This window comes from Anomaloglossus baeobatrachus, chromosome 4, assembly GCF_048569485.1.
Source record: "Anomaloglossus baeobatrachus isolate aAnoBae1 chromosome 4, aAnoBae1.hap1, whole genome shotgun sequence".
In the NCBI taxonomy this organism is placed as follows: Eukaryota; Metazoa; Chordata; class Amphibia; order Anura; family Aromobatidae; genus Anomaloglossus; species Anomaloglossus baeobatrachus.
The window spans coordinates 567,081,873-567,100,376 of NC_134356.1; the positions used below are offsets into that span (position 1 = coordinate 567,081,873).

At 41.2% G+C, this 18,504-nt stretch overlaps 1 protein-coding gene across 1 annotated transcript in view; it reads left to right on the forward strand.

Annotated features, from left to right (window-relative positions):
- The first annotated feature begins 4,155 nt into the window (after nucleotides 1-4,155).
- The window catches only part of SLC24A1 (solute carrier family 24 member 1), a 95,717-nt gene continuing 81,368 nt past the window's right edge, over nucleotides 4,156-18,504 (forward strand). The window contains exons 1-3 of the mRNA XM_075342858.1: nucleotides 4,156-5,133; nucleotides 7,769-7,831; nucleotides 14,782-14,890. Coding sequence (XP_075198973.1) covers nucleotides 4,156-5,133; nucleotides 7,769-7,831; nucleotides 14,782-14,890 — 1,150 coding nt within the window. The remainder of the gene's footprint in view (nucleotides 5,134-7,768; nucleotides 7,832-14,781; nucleotides 14,891-18,504) is intronic.

Consider the following 18,504-nt stretch of genomic DNA (forward strand, 5'->3'; position numbering starts at 1 on the left):
CCCCCTAAAGACAATTTGTCTTATCAAGAACGACTGGCACTTAAGGAGTTAAAAAATAACTCTGATATTACTATAAGAGAGGCCGACAAGGGGGGTGCCATTGTTTTAATGAACTTAGGTTTATACAAAAAATTGGTCTTACAGGATTTGCATGATGTGGAGACATATATTATTCTAGATAGAGATCCAACCAAACACTTTAATAACTTGTTGTTAAAAAATCTTGAAGAGGGAGTCTGTACTGGGGCCATTAATGATAAAACAAAAGATCTATTATTTAATAAAAATCCTGTGGTCCCAATCTACCATTGTCTCCCAAAAATTCATAAAAACATTTCCCCCCCCCCCAATGCGACCGATAGTTTCGGGTATTGGGTCATTGGGGGAAAACTTGGGAGGGTGGATAGATCATTTTTTTTTTCAACCCCTGATCCTTGATATACCAGGTTATATCAGGGATACTAAGGAAGTCGTTAGGGCTTTGGATGGTTACAGTTGGAAATCTTATTATTCTTGGCTCTCTTGTGACGTGATTTCACTATATCCATCTATTCCCCATAATGTGGCATTACGTTGTCTATCTCAACATCTAGATAAATTCAGTGACTATGACACTTATCTGAAGGATTTTTTAATTTCTTCAGTGGACTTTCTTTTGAGACATAATAATTTTTCTTTTGACAAGAAATTCTACCTACAGTGCAGAGGAGTCAGTATGGGGGCTCGCTTCTCCCCCTCGCTAGCAAATATAGTTATGGCGAGGTGGGAGGAAGATTTTCTGTACACTGACCAAAATGTTTTTTCCAGGTATCTGCGGTGGTATGGCAGATATCTGGATGATTTACTCATTATTTGGTCAGGACCAACAGATCATATTGAGGAGTTTCTTACTTATATGAATAGTAATGGTTTCAATTTGAAGTTCACATCCTATTGTCATCCAACCACTATGAATTTCCTGGATATAACTTTATCTGTGAAAGATTCTGACTGTGTCATAGTCACACCTTATAGGAAACCTACTGCCACCAATTCTATATTAACAGCAGATTCATGCCATAGCACGTCGACCAAGAATAATATTCCTGTAGGAGAACTCATTAGAACAAAACGTAACTGTTCCCTAACTAGCGATTATTTTAGGGAAGAGGCTCAAATCTGCAATAGACTCTCTGACAGAGGGTATCCCACCTGGGTTCTCAATCGAGCTAAAACAATTGTTAGTGGAATAGACAGAGCAGATTTACTGCATAAAAATAAATTACAATTTAAAAAGAAAAAAAATTATTAATAACAATATTGTCTTTTCCACTAACTATAGCAATCAATATAATTTGGTCACTAATATAGTGAAAAAATATTTACCAATCCTAAATGAGGATCCAGTATTAAAACAGGTAATAAAAAACAACGTAAAATGTGTTGCTAAACGAGCTTCAACTTTGGGTACTATACTCTCCCCGAGTCTTTTTCTGAGTGATAGTAGTTATGACAAACAATCCTCCTGGATTGCCTTAAAAGGCTTCCATAAATGTGGTGCGACGAGATGCAAAGCGTGCAGTTATGTACAAAAAGGGAAAACCTTTTATTCCATCTCTAATCAAAAAACATTTGAAATTAATTCCCTGATTAATTTCAATACCACTTATGTAGTATATTTAATAACTTGCAAAATATGTAACATCCAGTATACAGGCTGCACAATGGGTCCATTAAAAGTTAGGATCAGAAGGCATCTTTCTGATGTTTCCAAACAGAACGCAATTGCGACTTCTGCAGTATCCAAACACTTTACCTCTATTCACAAGGGAGATGTCAGTGGTCTTCAGTTTATGGGTATTGAACAGGTTTACAGACCGATTAGGGGTGGAGATCATAGAAGGAAACTCCTTAATAGAGAATCCTTCTGGATCCTCACCCTTAACACAAGAAACCCGAATGGTCTGAATAACCGCCAGGATTTAATACTGCATTATTGAACTAAAATAGTATCAAAATAAATTAATCTGACTTTTCTAAAAAACAAACCCAGAAAATTTTTATATATATATATAATATATATATTAAAAAAATCATTTTGAATGCTATATAAGGGGAAAATTTACCTATTATAAATTTGCTATAAATTCACTAATGCAGTCTTTTATAGATTTGAGAATATATTTATATTCCCTGATCGAATTATTATGATAGTGATGATCAAAAGACTCATGAATAAGTGAACAAAAAATCCTTATAACCTGGTTCAGACCATGTGCGGTTTCTATATATCCTCTTTATGTATCACTGCACTGATGGATTCTATATTCCACTTTCCCTATAGGATCAACATCCATTTTTTGTCTTTCTGACTGTTGCAAAAATATACCTATATTCTGCTTTTTGCCACTCTATTTAATCATACAGTTATAATGTGGTTTGTTTATTGTCCTTTGATTTAGACATATAATATATAATAAAAAACTTTTTTGCAAATCCATGTTATAGTTTTTAGTTTATGTATGAATTATATTCATGTAGGACTGTATATATCAAATCCATAGTGGATATCCACATTTTAAAAGTATCATATGAGAATGCTGCTTCTCTTATAACAATTTTATATATATATCTTGAACTTTTTTTCTTCCATTCTGTGGGATCTCTCTCCACCACCACTTTGGGAGTTGCCTATTACGACCCACACATGTGTTTAGGATTATTAACGGTGGAGAGATCCAACAAAAGGAAGATGGTCGCATTTAATGTCAGAACATGATTAAGACCTGAGCGTCGAAACGCGTTGTTCTGTAACCCTTACGACATATGCTGTACCTGCTGTTTTTTATTTTATTTTTCATAATAAAGTGGACTTTTAATTAAGCCTCTCCTGGCGCTGGAAATTTGCTGCTTTTTTCTACAATATATTTCTAAATTAACATGAAATTCTTACCAGATGTTGGTAACAGCCCATTCAATCCACCCAGGCAAAGAAATCAAATCATCGATATCCATAAATGTAGTGATTTGCAATAATGAGAAATGACACAGGGAAAAAGTATTGAACATGCTTACTGACATTTATGGGTGATGACAGCTTCAAGACACCTCCTATATGGAGAAACTAGTCGCGTGCATTGCTCAGGTGTGATTTTGGTCCAATATTCCATACAAACACTGTTCAAATGATGAAGGTTCTGTGGGCTACGTCTATGATTTTTGTTCAGCAATATGGTGAGCGTGCATACAGGCCATGGAGGTTCAGTGCATTACTTATTTGTTTTCTTTGAAACAATTGAACGTGCTGAATCCAGGTCTTTCTGTAGCTCTCCACAGGTGATTATTGGACAACTATTCTGATATTTTTTTTCACTCATCTGTCTGAATTCTTGCAGGTAGCACCTGGTTGTGGCTGTCTGAGGTGAAATTATGTTCTTTCTACTACTAGTTGATGGCCTTAACAGTGCTAGAACCTTGAGAAATTTTGAAATTCTTCTGTAACCAATGCTATCAGTATGTTTTATAACAATAAGGTTGTGATGGTCTTAAGACAGATCACTGATTTTACCCATAATGAGATGTTTCTTGTGTGGCACCTTGGTAATAAGACACCTTTTCAGTTGAACCAGCTGATATTATTTTTCACTAAGTGGCAGGATTGATTTCTAATTATTGAAAGATTTCAGCTGGTGTCATGACTTCCCATGGCTTTTTGCACCTTTCTTTCTTCATGTATTCAATACATTTTCTCTGTGGCATTTCTTTTTATTGCATATCACTACACTTATGAACATCTATGGTTTTGGTTTCTTTGCCTGTGTTGATTGGATGGGTTGTTACCAACATCTGGTGACAAATTCATGTCAATAGCATTTTTAGAAATATATGTACTTAGAAAATTAGTGATGTGTTCAATACTTATTTCACCTGGTGTAGTTTCTGTATATTTTAGTAATGATAATATGTTTTTCTGGTATATTTTTTCTTGTTTAGGGTTCTATGTGATGTGCTGCAGAAGCCTCCAAATTTAGCAGACACACACTATAAACAATACAAAGATGGATAACATCTCTACAGCTGCATCAGTAAAGTCTCCATAGAATATAAGTTATTGACTGGGACAAACTTCTGGCATAAAGTTTTCTGGCCCTCGTCCTTGATTCATCTGATATCACAATGCATCTACAGCGGAGAAAAAGGCTTCAGCTCAATCGTATTGTATTTATCGTCTGTGTGATGTTCCTTTGCTCCTTGTACCAACTATCAGTAAATCAACAGATGGATTCAGAACCTTGGATAGAGACTAACCTTGAAGAACCTCCCTTTCTGAAAGACTCACAAAGTGAGATTACTATAAAAGTATCTGTCAGGGAAATATTAAATCTGACATCACCGACTACCACCACCTCTACCTCAACTGCCCCCACAGAGAATGTAACTGAAAGGACCAAAACTCGACACTGTATTTTTGTCGATCCAGATCCTATAACACCTATGAATAACCCAAAAACTATTATAACTGTTCCAACTAGCACCAGCAAACCCACCAAATCCCCTTTGCCTCATGCCAAAGGAGAATATCCAGAGGACCTTTTCAACATAGAGCAGCGCAGACAAGGTTGGGTAGCACTTCATATTTTTGGCATGATGTATGTGTTTGTGGCCTTGGCCATTGTTTGTGATGAGTTTTTTGTCCCAGCTTTGGGGGTGATCACAGACAAGCTCCAAATCTCTGAAGATGTAGCTGGTGCAACATTTATGGCTGCTGGTGGATCAGCACCAGAACTTTTCACCTCCTTGATTGGTGTGTTCATTTCTCACAGCAATGTTGGCATTGGAACAATTGTGGGATCGGCAGTCTTTAACATCTTGTTTGTGATTGGTACTTGTGCCCTCTTCTCCAGGGAGATACTCAACCTTACATGGTGGCCTCTCTTCAGAGATGTCTCATTCTACATCCTTGATTTGATCATGCTGATTATCTTCTTCCTTGATAATTTTATATCGTGGTGGGAGAGCATGCTGCTTCTCAGTGCCTATGGGTTTTATGTCTGCTTCATGAAATTTAATGTTATGTTTGAAACATGGGTGAAGACACATCTGTCCAAAAGAAAGAGGCTGGTGAAAGTAATGGCACTGGAAGATACATCTAAGGTATGTAGATATCATTCACTCTGTTATCTGATCAAGCTTTCTTGCATCATCTAGTATTACTCATAATATAATTTAATACAGGAATTTTTTATCCCAAGTAATTTATAATAGAAGTTGTGTATGAACTGGAGACCTTTTTCATGAAAATAAGCATGACGTTTCTGATTATTGTACATCCTCTGTGATGTCCTGAACAGAGATGAGCGGACCTATCAAAATTCGGTTTGGCGGGTGCAGACAGATTTTTGAAAAAGTTTGGTTTTGGACCTGGGACTTAACCTGAACCCCAATAGAAGTCACTTATTGGGTAGTTTGGGTCTCTGCCCACATGTGGCCAGCCATAAACAGATCACTTCCGGGGGCAGGGTTTTTTTTCCATTTTTTTTGTTTGGTGCACTCTACATCCGATCACGTTGTTTTTACCTCCATTTACCAATCCAGTTACCTCCAGTGTGAGCCGATCGAACACTGCAAGCGGCTTGAACTGGGCTGAACACCGAGCGTACCCGAGCACAGCAATGCTCGCGCAAGTGGTTTGCATACGTAAAGCAGCCAATCTCCGACCTTGAACTCTATTTATTTGTAAAGTCTGTGGTAAGAACACCGAACCTCGTGTACGCTCATCTTTAGTCTTGAATTGACCCCTTATATTACATTCATTGGGTTATGTTTTTATGAGTTAAAAAGCTAGAAATTACAGTAAGAGGGGAATAAAATCAATTGATTTTTTCATAATGTCAAAAACTTGTAAATAATTTCATATGCTTCTCACCAAGTTATGGCAATATGTGCTTTGTATTTGGCAAAATCTCTGTTTTAGAATTTTATGAAGATTCATATTACCTACAGTAGGTCCATCATCCACTTTGGTACTCTATAGTAGACAGTCCAGGACAATGCTATCTCCATCAGCTGCCATTCGAATGCCAGGCTCCAGGGCGCCTCTTGCCAACACTACGTAAGGCATCATGACATTGCAGGGTGACACATGCCATGACATTGCAGGGGCCTAGTAATCACAAGGGGCACCCAGGATGATGACACTCAAATTCTGACCAAGGCAGTTCGACTACCCTGGTTCGCCTACTATGGAGCACCAAAGTAGACACCAAATCTGGTTATTGTAAATATTTTGGTCATCTCTAGTATTGTGTTAAGATGAATTATAACTTCTAGGTGGCTGAAATTCTAGCTTTACTTGACAGGTGCTTCTCCTGCTCTCCAATGGTCATTTCAGTCTACCAAATCAGTTGTATGCACAGTCTTGGCAATGTTGGCTGTAATCACACCTACTCTTCCTTTATCGCTGTCTTACTTGGCCTGTGAAGTCAGTAGTAGATGTGCCAAGAAGTGCATATGTCAAGACATTGTGGGTGTCATTATAACCATGGCTAATCAACCCTGAAGCTCATCCAAGAACACTATTGGAGGGCAGCACATGGTGGAATTCTAAAATCATCTTACCCCTTTTAGTAAGACTGATGATTTACACTGGGCCATATGTGTGTGCGTGGGTTTTTTTTTTAAATTCTCCCATATGGTTCCAGAGATAGGAGTCTTTTTATTCAGTGATACTTTTATGTTCTTGACTGGATTCTCTGGGGGCGTGTTTCAGACTGCTCTGCATAATTACACTGTGAGATCTGCCCCCTTTGTAAAATAAAAGTTAGCACTGAGTAAAAAGGCCCATATCTGTAGATCCATATAGTAGATTTAAAAAAAGTTAAAATAGAATATAGGGGAGCAAGCGGGAATAAAATAAGAGGAAAAACTAATCTCATGACAGGTCTTCTTTAAATACATGATAGTGGCCGTTCCATTCCAGTCAAAGTGTATTTTAGTGTCCAGTAATCATCCGTTAGCACAGATCCTGCAGAAATCCGTTGTGAAAATATTCTGCAAACACAATATTTTTGTCCGTTGTTAACTAACTGATGTCTGCCGGATCCGTTTTATTAACATGGGAGTCTATGGAGATCAGATCCGTTAGCCAATTACTAGTTAGTCATCTGATTACTTGCATTTGTAAAGGATCTGTTTTTTCTTACAGGATCCGTTTCAAATGGAAGATAAATAAGAAACTGTTAACGGACTGGTTCTCCATAGACTTCAATATTAAAAAAAACAGATCCAGCAGAAATCAGTTATTTAACAACGGACAAAAAAAGCTGTGTTTGTAGAACTTTTTTACCAACAGATCTCTGCAGGATCTGTTCTAACGGATTATTACAGGACATGTGAACTCAGTCTTATATAGTTAGTAATGTTTTATGTACTGGAAAGAAAAGAATACAAATCCTGATTGCTCTGTCCTTTACCAACTTCCAAAATAAGCTACATATTTTACATATTAGGCTTCTATGCCAACAGACTAATTGTATGAGATGGATAGGCTGGTATGAGCACTCAATACATGATGATCTCTTGTGTGCCAATGTCAAGCCCTTCATATGAATCTAGTTTGTAAACTGTACCAACCAGCAACAAACAAAATATCCATGAATTAAAGTAAAAATAGGAATAATTCCATATATCTGAACTTTACTATAATGCAAATTACGCAGTAGAGTCACCTTGTTCTTGCTAATGTCCTGACTGATGGTGTTACATCATTACTTTTCATGGCCATGTACAGAAGGGCAATGGGTCACTTGCAGGGGATGAGCCAAAGCCACAAGAAGACAACAACAGATTAAAGGTAGGTGATACTAGACTGCTCTAATCCAATTTACCCTCTTACCTGTGTGTAAAATGTAATCTCATAGTTTTTAGAATTGAAAGCATATATAATGTGAATGTTTTATATACATATTTATAACTCTCCTCAAGTTAAAGTTCTACATCAAATCTTATTTGGTAAACGTTGAATTCTGTATATAGCAGGGGTGGGCAATTAATTTTCCCATGGGGCCGCATGAGAAATTGGGATTGGTTTAGAGGGCCGGACTAATATAATTACCTCAGTTCTACCCAATATACTACATCACTACACCCCCTCCATATACTACACCTGTAATAAACTACACCACTACACCCCTATATACTACACCTGTATTATACTACACTCCCTCCATATACCTGTAATATACTACACCCCCATATACACCTGTATTATACTACACCACTATATAATACACCTCCGATATACTACATCATTACACCCCTATATACTACACCTGTAATATACTACATCACTACACCCCATATACTACACCTGTAATATAGTACACCTCCATATAGCACACCTGTAATATACTACATCACTACACCACTATATAGCACACCTGTAATATACTACAACTCCATATAGTACACCTGTAATATACTACATCACTACACCCCTATATACTCCTGTAATATACTACATCACTACACCCCATATACTACACCTGTAATATACTACACCTCCATATAGTACACCTGTAATATACTACACCTCCATATAGTACACCTGTAATATACTACACCTCCATATAGCACACCTGTAATATACTACATCACTATACCCCCATATACTACACCACTATATACACCTCCATATAGCACACCTGTAATATACTACACCCCCATATGTCACACACCCTGCTCCCCATACAGCCTGCACCCCCATATCACACACACTACACCCCATACAGCCTGCACGCCCATATCACACACACTACACCCCCATATGTCACACACCATGCCCACATATTTCACCCTGCCTGTACCCCAACTTACCCCTCTCAAACACTCTGCACCCCTTCACATCCTTCTGTCAGTCTGCAGCCCTCATATGCCACTCACCCTGAAACTCCATCTTTCCACATATGCCACTCACCCTGCAGCTCCATCTTCCCTCATATGCCACTCACCCTGCAACTCCATCTTCCCACATATGCCACTCACCCTGCAACTCCATCTTCCCTCATATGCACTCACCCTGCAACTCCATCTTCCCTCATATGCACTCACCCTGCAACTCCATCTTTCCACATATGCCACTCACCCTGCAACTCCATCTTTCCACATATGCCACTCACCCTGCAACTCCATCTTCCCTCATATGCACTCACCCTGCAGCCCCCCTCCCCCTCATGTCCCCTCTTTTCTCATTACCAGTCATCATGTGTCCACATCTCCGTCAGGATTCAGTATCTTGCTTTCTGCCCGGCATCCTGTGTCTCCTCCCACACAGTCACATGGGCGTGACATCATCGCAGGTCCTGCAAGATGAATTATTCCGTCTGCTGTGCTGCTTCTTCTCCTGCCCAGCGGGAACTTTTGAAATGACACACGCAGCGCAGTACTGACAACGTCGGAGCGCGCACGTGTGTCACTGACAATTAGTGCCGGCAGGGAACAGAGGAAAGACTCCTGCGTTCCGCTGCCTGCACTGACTGTGCGGACCTGCACAGGATCTCTCCCTGCTCGGCACGCTGCAGCCCGGCTCCACTGCACCGGCTGAAGACGGGCGGGCCGGTCACAGAGAGCAGGCGGGCCAGATGTGGCCCGTGGGCCGCCCCTTGCCCAGGTCTGGTATATAGCATTGATAGATAAATGTCGATGATAAAATTTCCTAATACTCTTACTAAATGCGAACCTGTCATGTGATAAAAATGCTATTAAGCTGCAGATATGGGGTTAATCTGCAGGTTAATAGCCTTTTGAACATGCCCAGTGCCTGCACTTAGGGGTACTTTGCACACTACGACATCGCAGCTAAGATGTCGGTGGGGTCAAATTTAAAGTGACGCACATCCGGCATCGCATGCGACATCGTAGTGTGTAAAGCCTAGATGATACGATTAACGAGCGCAAAAGCGTCGTAATCGTATCATCGGTGTAGCGTCGGCGTAATCCATAATTACGCTGACGCGACGGTCCGATGTTGTTCCTCGCTCCAGCAGCAGCACACATCGCCGTGTGTGAAGTCGCAGGAGCGAGTAATATCTCCTACCGGCGTCACCGCGGCTCCCGTAGAATATGCGGAAGGAAGGAGGTGGGCGGGATGTTTACATCCCGCTCATCTCCGCCCCTCTGCTCCTATTGGCCGCCTGCCATGTGACGTCACAGTGACGCCGCATGACGCGCCCCTTTAATAAGGAGGCGGGTCGCCGGCCAGAGCGAAGTCGCAGGGCGGGTGAGTCCATGTGAAGCTGCCGTAGCGATAATGTTCGCTATGCCAGCTATCACAAGGATATCGCAGCTGCGACGGGGGCGGGGACTATCGTGCTCTGCATCGCAGCATCTGCTTGTGATGTTGCAGCGTGCAAAGCCCGCCTTAGAGTCCCGCTGCAAGGAAGAAACACATTTTATTCCTCCTGGCAGCATTCGGCTCCCAGCTATAGGGGTGACATAGACTGCTTAGTGTAACCACACCTCGGCACTGACTAAAATCCGGCTCCGTGTTAGACCTGGCTGTCAGCCAGTGCGAGGGGGTTCAGTTAGAGCTGGTGCTCACTATACACTGAGCGGTGACAGAACCCGCGCCGACACCACCCCTATAATTTGAATCTGAATGCTGCTCAGAATAATAACGTTAATTTCCTCCTGGCTGCAGGGCTCTAAGTGCAGGCACCAGGCAGGTTCAGAACACTATTGTGAGAGAATAGAATCCATTTTGTTCTTAAAGAAATCATCTTGTCTTATAACTGAATGATGTCATACGGCTCAGCTAACACTGATGGGCCGGGAAGTTTTACATTTCCGTTCACGCTCCTACTGTTCTTATTGGTGCATAGTTCTTTCTTTTATTTCTTTGTTTGAGGTACTATATAAACTGGTCACATGATGTAATAAAGCAGAAACTTTCAGTACCCCACAAAGCGTGTGCTGCAATGATTTCCTGAGCACTCATAAAAGATATCTTATTAATTTGGAGTTCAAGAGGCATAAAAGGAGTGTATTTCACTCACACTATTAACCTGCAGATGAGCCCCATACATGCAGGTTAGTAGCATTTTTTCACATGACAAGTTCCCTTTAATTGTGGATTGTCGCAAGTAAGTGTGTAGTCAATCCATGACCCCAGAACCCAGCATGTTAGTCAAACATGATTACATTTACAGATTAAAGATTACTAAAATAATTGTTCTAACATTGAAGGAATCTTTATTTATATATCATGAGTATTTATTCCACTGCTAACCCTTGGTGCAGTAATAACAAATCTCTAAGGTTTAGAGCTATTGCAGCTTTCCTCCCGGACTGATTTCACCTTTATTATTACCAGCCCACTCCTTCTCCAGCTTATACAGTCATATGAAAAAGTTTTGGGCAACCCTATTAATGTTAACCTTTTTTCTTTATAACAATTTGGGTTTTTGCAACAGCTATTTCAGTTTCATATAGCTAATAACTGATGGACTGAGTAATATTTCTGGATTGAAATGAGGTTTATTGTACTAACAGAAAATGTGCAATCCGCATTTAAACAAAATTTGACCGGTGCAAAAGTATGGGCACCCTTATCAATTTCTTGATTTGAACACTCCTAACTACTTTTTACTGACTTACTAAAGCACTAAATTTGTTTTGTGACCTCATTGAGCTTTGAACTTCATAGGCATGTGTATCCAATCATGAGAAAAGGTATTTAAGGTGGCCACTTGCAAGTTGCTCTCCTATTTGAATCTCCTATGAAGAGTGGCATCATGGGCTCCTCTAAACAACTCTCAAATGATCTGGAAAAAAAAAAAAAGATTATTCAACATAGTTGTTCAGGGGAAGGATAGAAAAGTTGTCTCAGAGATTTAAACTGTCAGTTTCCACTGTGAGGAACATAGTAAGGAATGGAAGAACACAGATACAGTTCTTGTTAAGCCCAGAAGTGGCAGGCCAAGAAAAATATCAGAAAGGCAGAAAAGAAGAATGGTGAAAACAGTCAAGGACAATCCACAGACCACCTCCAAAGACCTGCAGCATCATCTTGCTGCAGATGGTGTCAATGTGCATCGGTCAACAATACAGCGCACTTTGCACAAGGAGAAGCTGTATGGGAGAGTGATGTGAAAGAAGCCGTTTCTGCAAGCACGCCACAAACAGTCGCCTGAGGTATGCAAAAGCACATTTGGACAAGCCAGTTACATTTTGGAAGAAGGTCCTGTGGACTGATGAAACAAAGATTGAGTTGTTTGGTCATGCAAAAAGGCGTTATCCATGGAGGCAAAAAAACACGGCATTCCAAGAAAAGCGCTTGCTACCCACAGTAAAATTTGGTGGAGGTTCCATCATGCTTTGGGGCTGTGTGGCCAATGCCGGCACCGGGAATCTTTTTAAAGTTGAGGATCACATAGATTCAAATCAGTATCAGCAGATTCTTGACAATAATGTGCAAGAATCCGTGACGAAGTTGAAGTTACACAGGGGATGGATATTTCAGCAAGACAATGATCCAAAACACCGCTCCAAATCTACTCAGGCATTCATGCAGAGGAACAATTATAATGTTCTGGAACGCCATCCCAGTCCCCAGACCTGAATATCATTGAACATCTGTGGGATGATTTGAAGCGTGCTGTCCATGCTCGGCAACCATCAAACTTAACTGAACTGGAATTGTTTTGGAAACAGGAATGGTCAAATATACCTTCATCCAGGATCCAGGAACTCATTAAAAGCTACAGGAAGCGACTAGAGGCTGTTATTTTTGCAAAAGGAGGATCTACAAAATAATCATGTCACTTTTATGTTGAGGTGCCCATACTTTTGCACCGGTCAAATTTTGTTTAAATGCGGATTGCACATTTTCTGTTAGTACAATAAACCTCAGTTCAATCCAGAAATATTACTCAGTCCATCAGTTATTAGATATATGAAACTGAAGTAGCTGTTGCAAAAACCCAAATTGTTATAAAGAAAAAAGGTTAACATTAATAGGGGTGCCCAAACGTTTTCATATGACTGTATGAGCCAATTATTCATCATCTGTCCTGTGTGCCAAACAATATTCTTCCCTAACTGCCCTGTGTGCATACCACTCATTTCTATATCTACAACTGTGGAGACCCTCCACTCCAGCTCTTCTACTTGCCCAACCATTACATTTCTAATGATCAAGTTATGCTCAAAGTGAAAGATCACTAATATTCCAGCTCTTTAGCCGAGGGAGCTTTACCTCTCAGCTCTTCTATATCCCAGAAGTCATTCACCAGGTCTTCCCCTATGAGGGCACTACTTGGCATGTCTTCAAAGTGTCAGACAACTTATTTGCCAGGACTGTAACTGTTGGAGCTGTCTTCAGCCCTCCTATGTATCAGTTACCATTATTTTTTAACTGTTTTGTGTACAAGACTACTCATTCCCCATGTCTACAACTACAGGCTCTCCTCTTCGACTCTTCTAGTTCTCCAACTACTTTTTTTTTCCAGCTTTCAAGTTTTGGATTTCCTACTTATATTCTATGTGTCTAAGTTTGTTCTCCAGCTTTAGTGGCCTTCTCACCAGCTTCTTGATGTGCCAGATCACTTATTTACCTGGTCTATAATTCTTGGAGCTATCAGCTCTTCAGGTTGTCTGACCAACAATTTCCCAGCTTTGAGAGCTCTCATCACCAACTCTTCTAAATTCCAGATCACTCTTTTTTCCTAGATCTCTAGATGACAACGCTCTACTATTCACGCTGCTTTAATGCAGTGTAATTTAAGGTTCTGTCCGAATCCCCCCCAAAATGCAATTGAAACAGAACCCCCAATGAAGAGTGCCTTGACACAATTGGCTCCTATTTGTGCTCGTTTGTGATGGTGTTCATCTTTTCAGATAGGAACAGAAATGTCTTGTATACCTGCTCACTTCCCGACATCCCAACCACTAACTTTTTTTTAAGTATGGAAAGTGGGGCATTGCTGATTTCTGGATCATTCTATAGTGCCCTGTATAGAAAGTGTATATATAGGCTGACGTTTTGTATTCAGCAACTGAGATACAAAAGAATTAATGAATTTTCCGAACCAATACAATTTTAAATATACAATTTTATAAGGGAATATTCCAGTCATAAGCAGTGATCATCTATCCACTTGATAGTTGACAATGGCTAGAATTGAAGGGTCTGACAAGTGCTGTACTCAGCTTTTTCTGTAAGCCCTATAGACTAGAAGTTAAGAGGCAGCACTGCATCTAAGACCGCAGCTCCATTCAAATGAAAGACAGGGGACATCCCTTACAGTATGTGCCCATGATCAGGACACATTGCTCCTAGACGCAACGACTTTCCTCTTGCGGAGACGCTAGTGTTCTATGGGGGAGAACGCAGCATCTGTGCCAACAATCAGGATTCTGGGTGCAGCATATTTTTGCTATGTTCTCCCGCTGAGAACCCTGGAGTCTCCCCAAGCATAAATTGACATGCTGTAGCTTGGAAAGCCGGACCGCAGGTCAGTTTACACTGCGGAAAAAAGCACAGTGGGCATGAGATATCTAGAAATCCCAACCACTGTGCTTGTACTATACAATGCAGCACTTTGTATGCTGCGAAAACACGCTGTGTCCAAAATGCTGCTAATCCTGATTGTGGACACTTATGCTTAATGTAGCTCATAAGGTCACAGTGGTCGGTCCCCCACCAATCTATCAATTGTCATCTATCCTATGGATAGGTAATAGTCACTTTTGAATAATTTAATATAAACTTTAATATATAATAATACTTGTTCTTTTTCTGTCTAGCTGAAGCCTTTTCTTACCAGAGGAGGGAGCTCGGCTTCCCTACATAACAGCACCATTCGTAGTACCATATTTCAACTTATGATCCATACCCTGGACCCCTTAGGGGAAGGTAAGATAACTCTCTATGAACATTATCATCCATACAACTGATGGACTCACTACAGGAATCTAAGGGGCACTTTGCACACTACGACATCGCAAGCCGATGCTTGCGATACCGAGCGCGATAGTCCCCGCCCCCGTCGCAGCTGCGATATCATGGTGATAGCTGCCGTAGCGAACATTATCGCTACGGCAGCTTCACATGCACTCACCTGCCCTGCAATGTCGCTCTGGCTGGCGAACCGCCTCCTTATTAAGGGGCGGGTCATGCGGCGTCATAGCGACGTCACACGGCAGGTGGGCAATAGAAGCGGAGGGGCAGAGCTGAGTGGGACGTAAACATCCCGCCCACCTCCTTCCTTCCGCATAGCCGGCGTGAGCCACAGGACGCAGGTAGGAGATGTTCCTCCCTCCTGCGGCTTCATACACAGCGATATGTGCTGCCGCAGGAACAAGGAACAACATCGTAACATCTGTCCTTCCGAAATTATGGAAATGACCGACGCTACACCGAGAATACGATTTGGACGTTTTTGCACTCCTTAATTGTATCAAAAAGGATTTACACACTACGATATCGACTGCGACGCCGGATGTGCGTCACTTTCAATTTGACCCCACCACTGTGCAAAGTGCCCCTTAATGCGCCACTACTGGTCATTGGGCTCCAAATCAAATTATAACTTCATTTTGGGGCTTTTGTTTAATGTCATTGTAATTTTTTTTGTCAAGTGTGAATGTGATTTTCATATACCATAGTAGTTTGCTCTATCTGTCTTGCTTATAGTTTTGCTTTTTTCCTGCTGATCTTATTTTACCCTGGTCTCATCCCTTGTATTTACGTATTGGATACAGTTTCTGATCAAAAACTTTGGCCACTTTCTTCCAGGTGGACGTACTTTGTGTGACTTACATCGTGTATATATTTAATCTCTGAGCTTTCTGCTCTTTGGGAAATACATACTTTCTATTCTTATCAGAAAAGTAATTAAAACGTCACATCAAAATTTTCTTACTTTCTAAATACACATTATAAATCTAATAAATAAATAAATCTACATAGAGTAGTTTGAGTGTGTCAAGCAAGTAAAATCCTCTTCTCTTCAATGTTAAACTTTGTGCTTTGAGCAATTGCTGCCACTTTTTCTTTTTCCTCGTCTTTCCCATTATGGTTGTTTCATTTTAGGTAGAGGGACTTTTTTTTTTAAATTAAATCTTTACTGGTTTTTAAGAGAAAGATATAACATTAAAGATAGAAAGAAGAATCATTAGGTAAAACAACATTGTAATACACAACGTATACCTATTATATCTTGTGAAAAATATTAGGCTATGTTCACATGTGGCATCTTTTTTGTCAGTGCATCTTGAGTGCATCTTAAAATACACCAAAAACGCACCGCAGCAAAAACACATAAAAAAATGCAATGCGTTTTTGACGCTTTTTTACTGCGTTTTTACCGCGCTTTGCCCAATGCGTCTTTTAAGTCAAATCTATTGACTGGAAGGACCCAAATGCTGTAAAAATGCAAAAAGAATTGACATGCTGCATCTTGAAAAACGCAGCCAAGATGCAGCCAACAAAAGATGCCCAGTGTGGACAGCAAAATAGAAATCTCATAGACTTTGCTGGGAGAAGGAAACGCATTCATTTTGGTGCATCTTTGTGACCTCAAAAATACACCAAAAACGCAGCAAAAGATGCAGTGTGTGAACATAGCCTTAGAAAGCATATTATCATGTGAATAGTGTTACCTGTCAAATAAATAAGAGAGCGTTTAATGATAAGAAATGAGAGATGAAACATCTGAGAAAAATTCATAAGGGTATGTGCGCACAAGTATTTGGATGCAGCTGTTTCTGCACCATTTCTACATCTCTTTACAGGAAAACCGAAGCTGAAAAAACAAGTTTTTGTCAGGTTTTCAGTGTGTTTTTGCATGCATTTTTCACTTGCATTTTTCTAGCATTTTTGGAAACCAATGAATGCTATAGAGATAAATACATAATTATAATAGATATAGATAGATATAGACAGATAGACATACAGACTGTGGTAGATTGGCTCACTTGGCTGCTTAACGAGGTAGACACAGGAATGGTTGTCACTTAACTCTTCCAGTGGTAAGACTTCATAAACCAGGACAAAAATAAAACAAACTAGCACAGCCAACAGCTCTTAACAGTCCATACCACTGCTGGGTCTGCCTGCTTCGTTCAGCTCCTTCAGTATGAACACAGCTCTGGAGGTCTCCTTACCTCAATACACCTTGAATCGAGAAACCTTCATTTTACCTTCTGGACCACAACTTAGGGACACATGAAGGGACGGAGCAGGTTATCCACTAGGGTCAGTTGTGCACTGCCTATGTTAGGGCGGGAGTAAAGAGGACAACAGGGAAATTAATCCTGCAGACAGGTAAAAGCATAAAGAAATAGAGTACTGCACCCTGCAATCACCAGGATTGGAGATACACACAATCTGGTTCCTTTGTGTGTGTCTCTGCCTTGAAGATTTATGGGAATTCAAGGAAAAGAAAAAAGGTTCACGATACTGGTGTCGCGTGCCGGGGCAGCCGGGCTGCTCGGATCCGGATGGTCGGTGGCTCGAGGGATTCCGGATACGGGGGGCACCGTCGACCAGTTTTCAATGAAAAGAAAAAGAAAAAGAAAGTCCGACTACGCCACTTGCGGTTTGCGGCCAGAGATGGTAGGGCCACCGCTGCGGGTTCCCGCTGGGGATGATGTATGGGGGCAGCGTGGATGGTGGAGCTCTCCGCGAGCAGGGCTTTTCACCAAGGGTAATTGATGGGTTAACATGGAGGCGCAGCGTAATAAATCAGTCCAGACAGGGGAGTGCAGTTTGGTTGTGTTTACTTACTGGGTTTGCACCCTGGAGATGTGCTGGATCCCAGGTGCGACCGAGTCCTTTTTTAGCTGTGCCAGCCAACCTGGTGTCACTCTCCCACCGATGCACTCCAGTGTATTTGTTGGTCCTCCCTGGCGTGGAGCACTTGGAGGTACGTCTGGTGTCTGGGTCCTGCCGCAGGCAGCTTGGATTATTTAAGGGAGTATGTCCCGGTCCTACCTTTGCTGCTGATGCCTCAGATGTTAGTGGTGGCAGATGAGTCCTGGAAACCCACCCGCCTGGCAGAGTTAACAGATAACTTGAAGTCCTGGTCTGTTCTGGGATCTGCACCCCATGTGTGCAAAGTACTGGGAGCCATGAATGTCCACCCCGCAGGATCCCTCTGTCCTTGGAGCTTGCTTTCTCGCTCTCCAGCTACTTTCTCCTCTGAGTGGCTGATCTTTCTACTCAGGTCCTTGCGGGGTCTTTGCTACTTTCACGGTGTCTCAAGATTCCGTTGTCTGTCTTGACACCTGTCCTTTTACTACAGCTCACTCCTCTCCTCAACTCTCAACTCCTTTCTCTCTCTCTCTGTCTTCTGCTGACTAGCCATACTTCCCAGGTCACTCGCTCCTTCCCCAGGTCTGGTCCATCCCTACCCAGTTGGCTGCCTGTTAGCTCACAGTGCCCAACCCTGTCACCTGGTTCTACTGGGGGTCTCCCGCCTTGGTTGTGAGTGTAAATGTCCTGGTGTGCTAGTGTGTGTACTGACT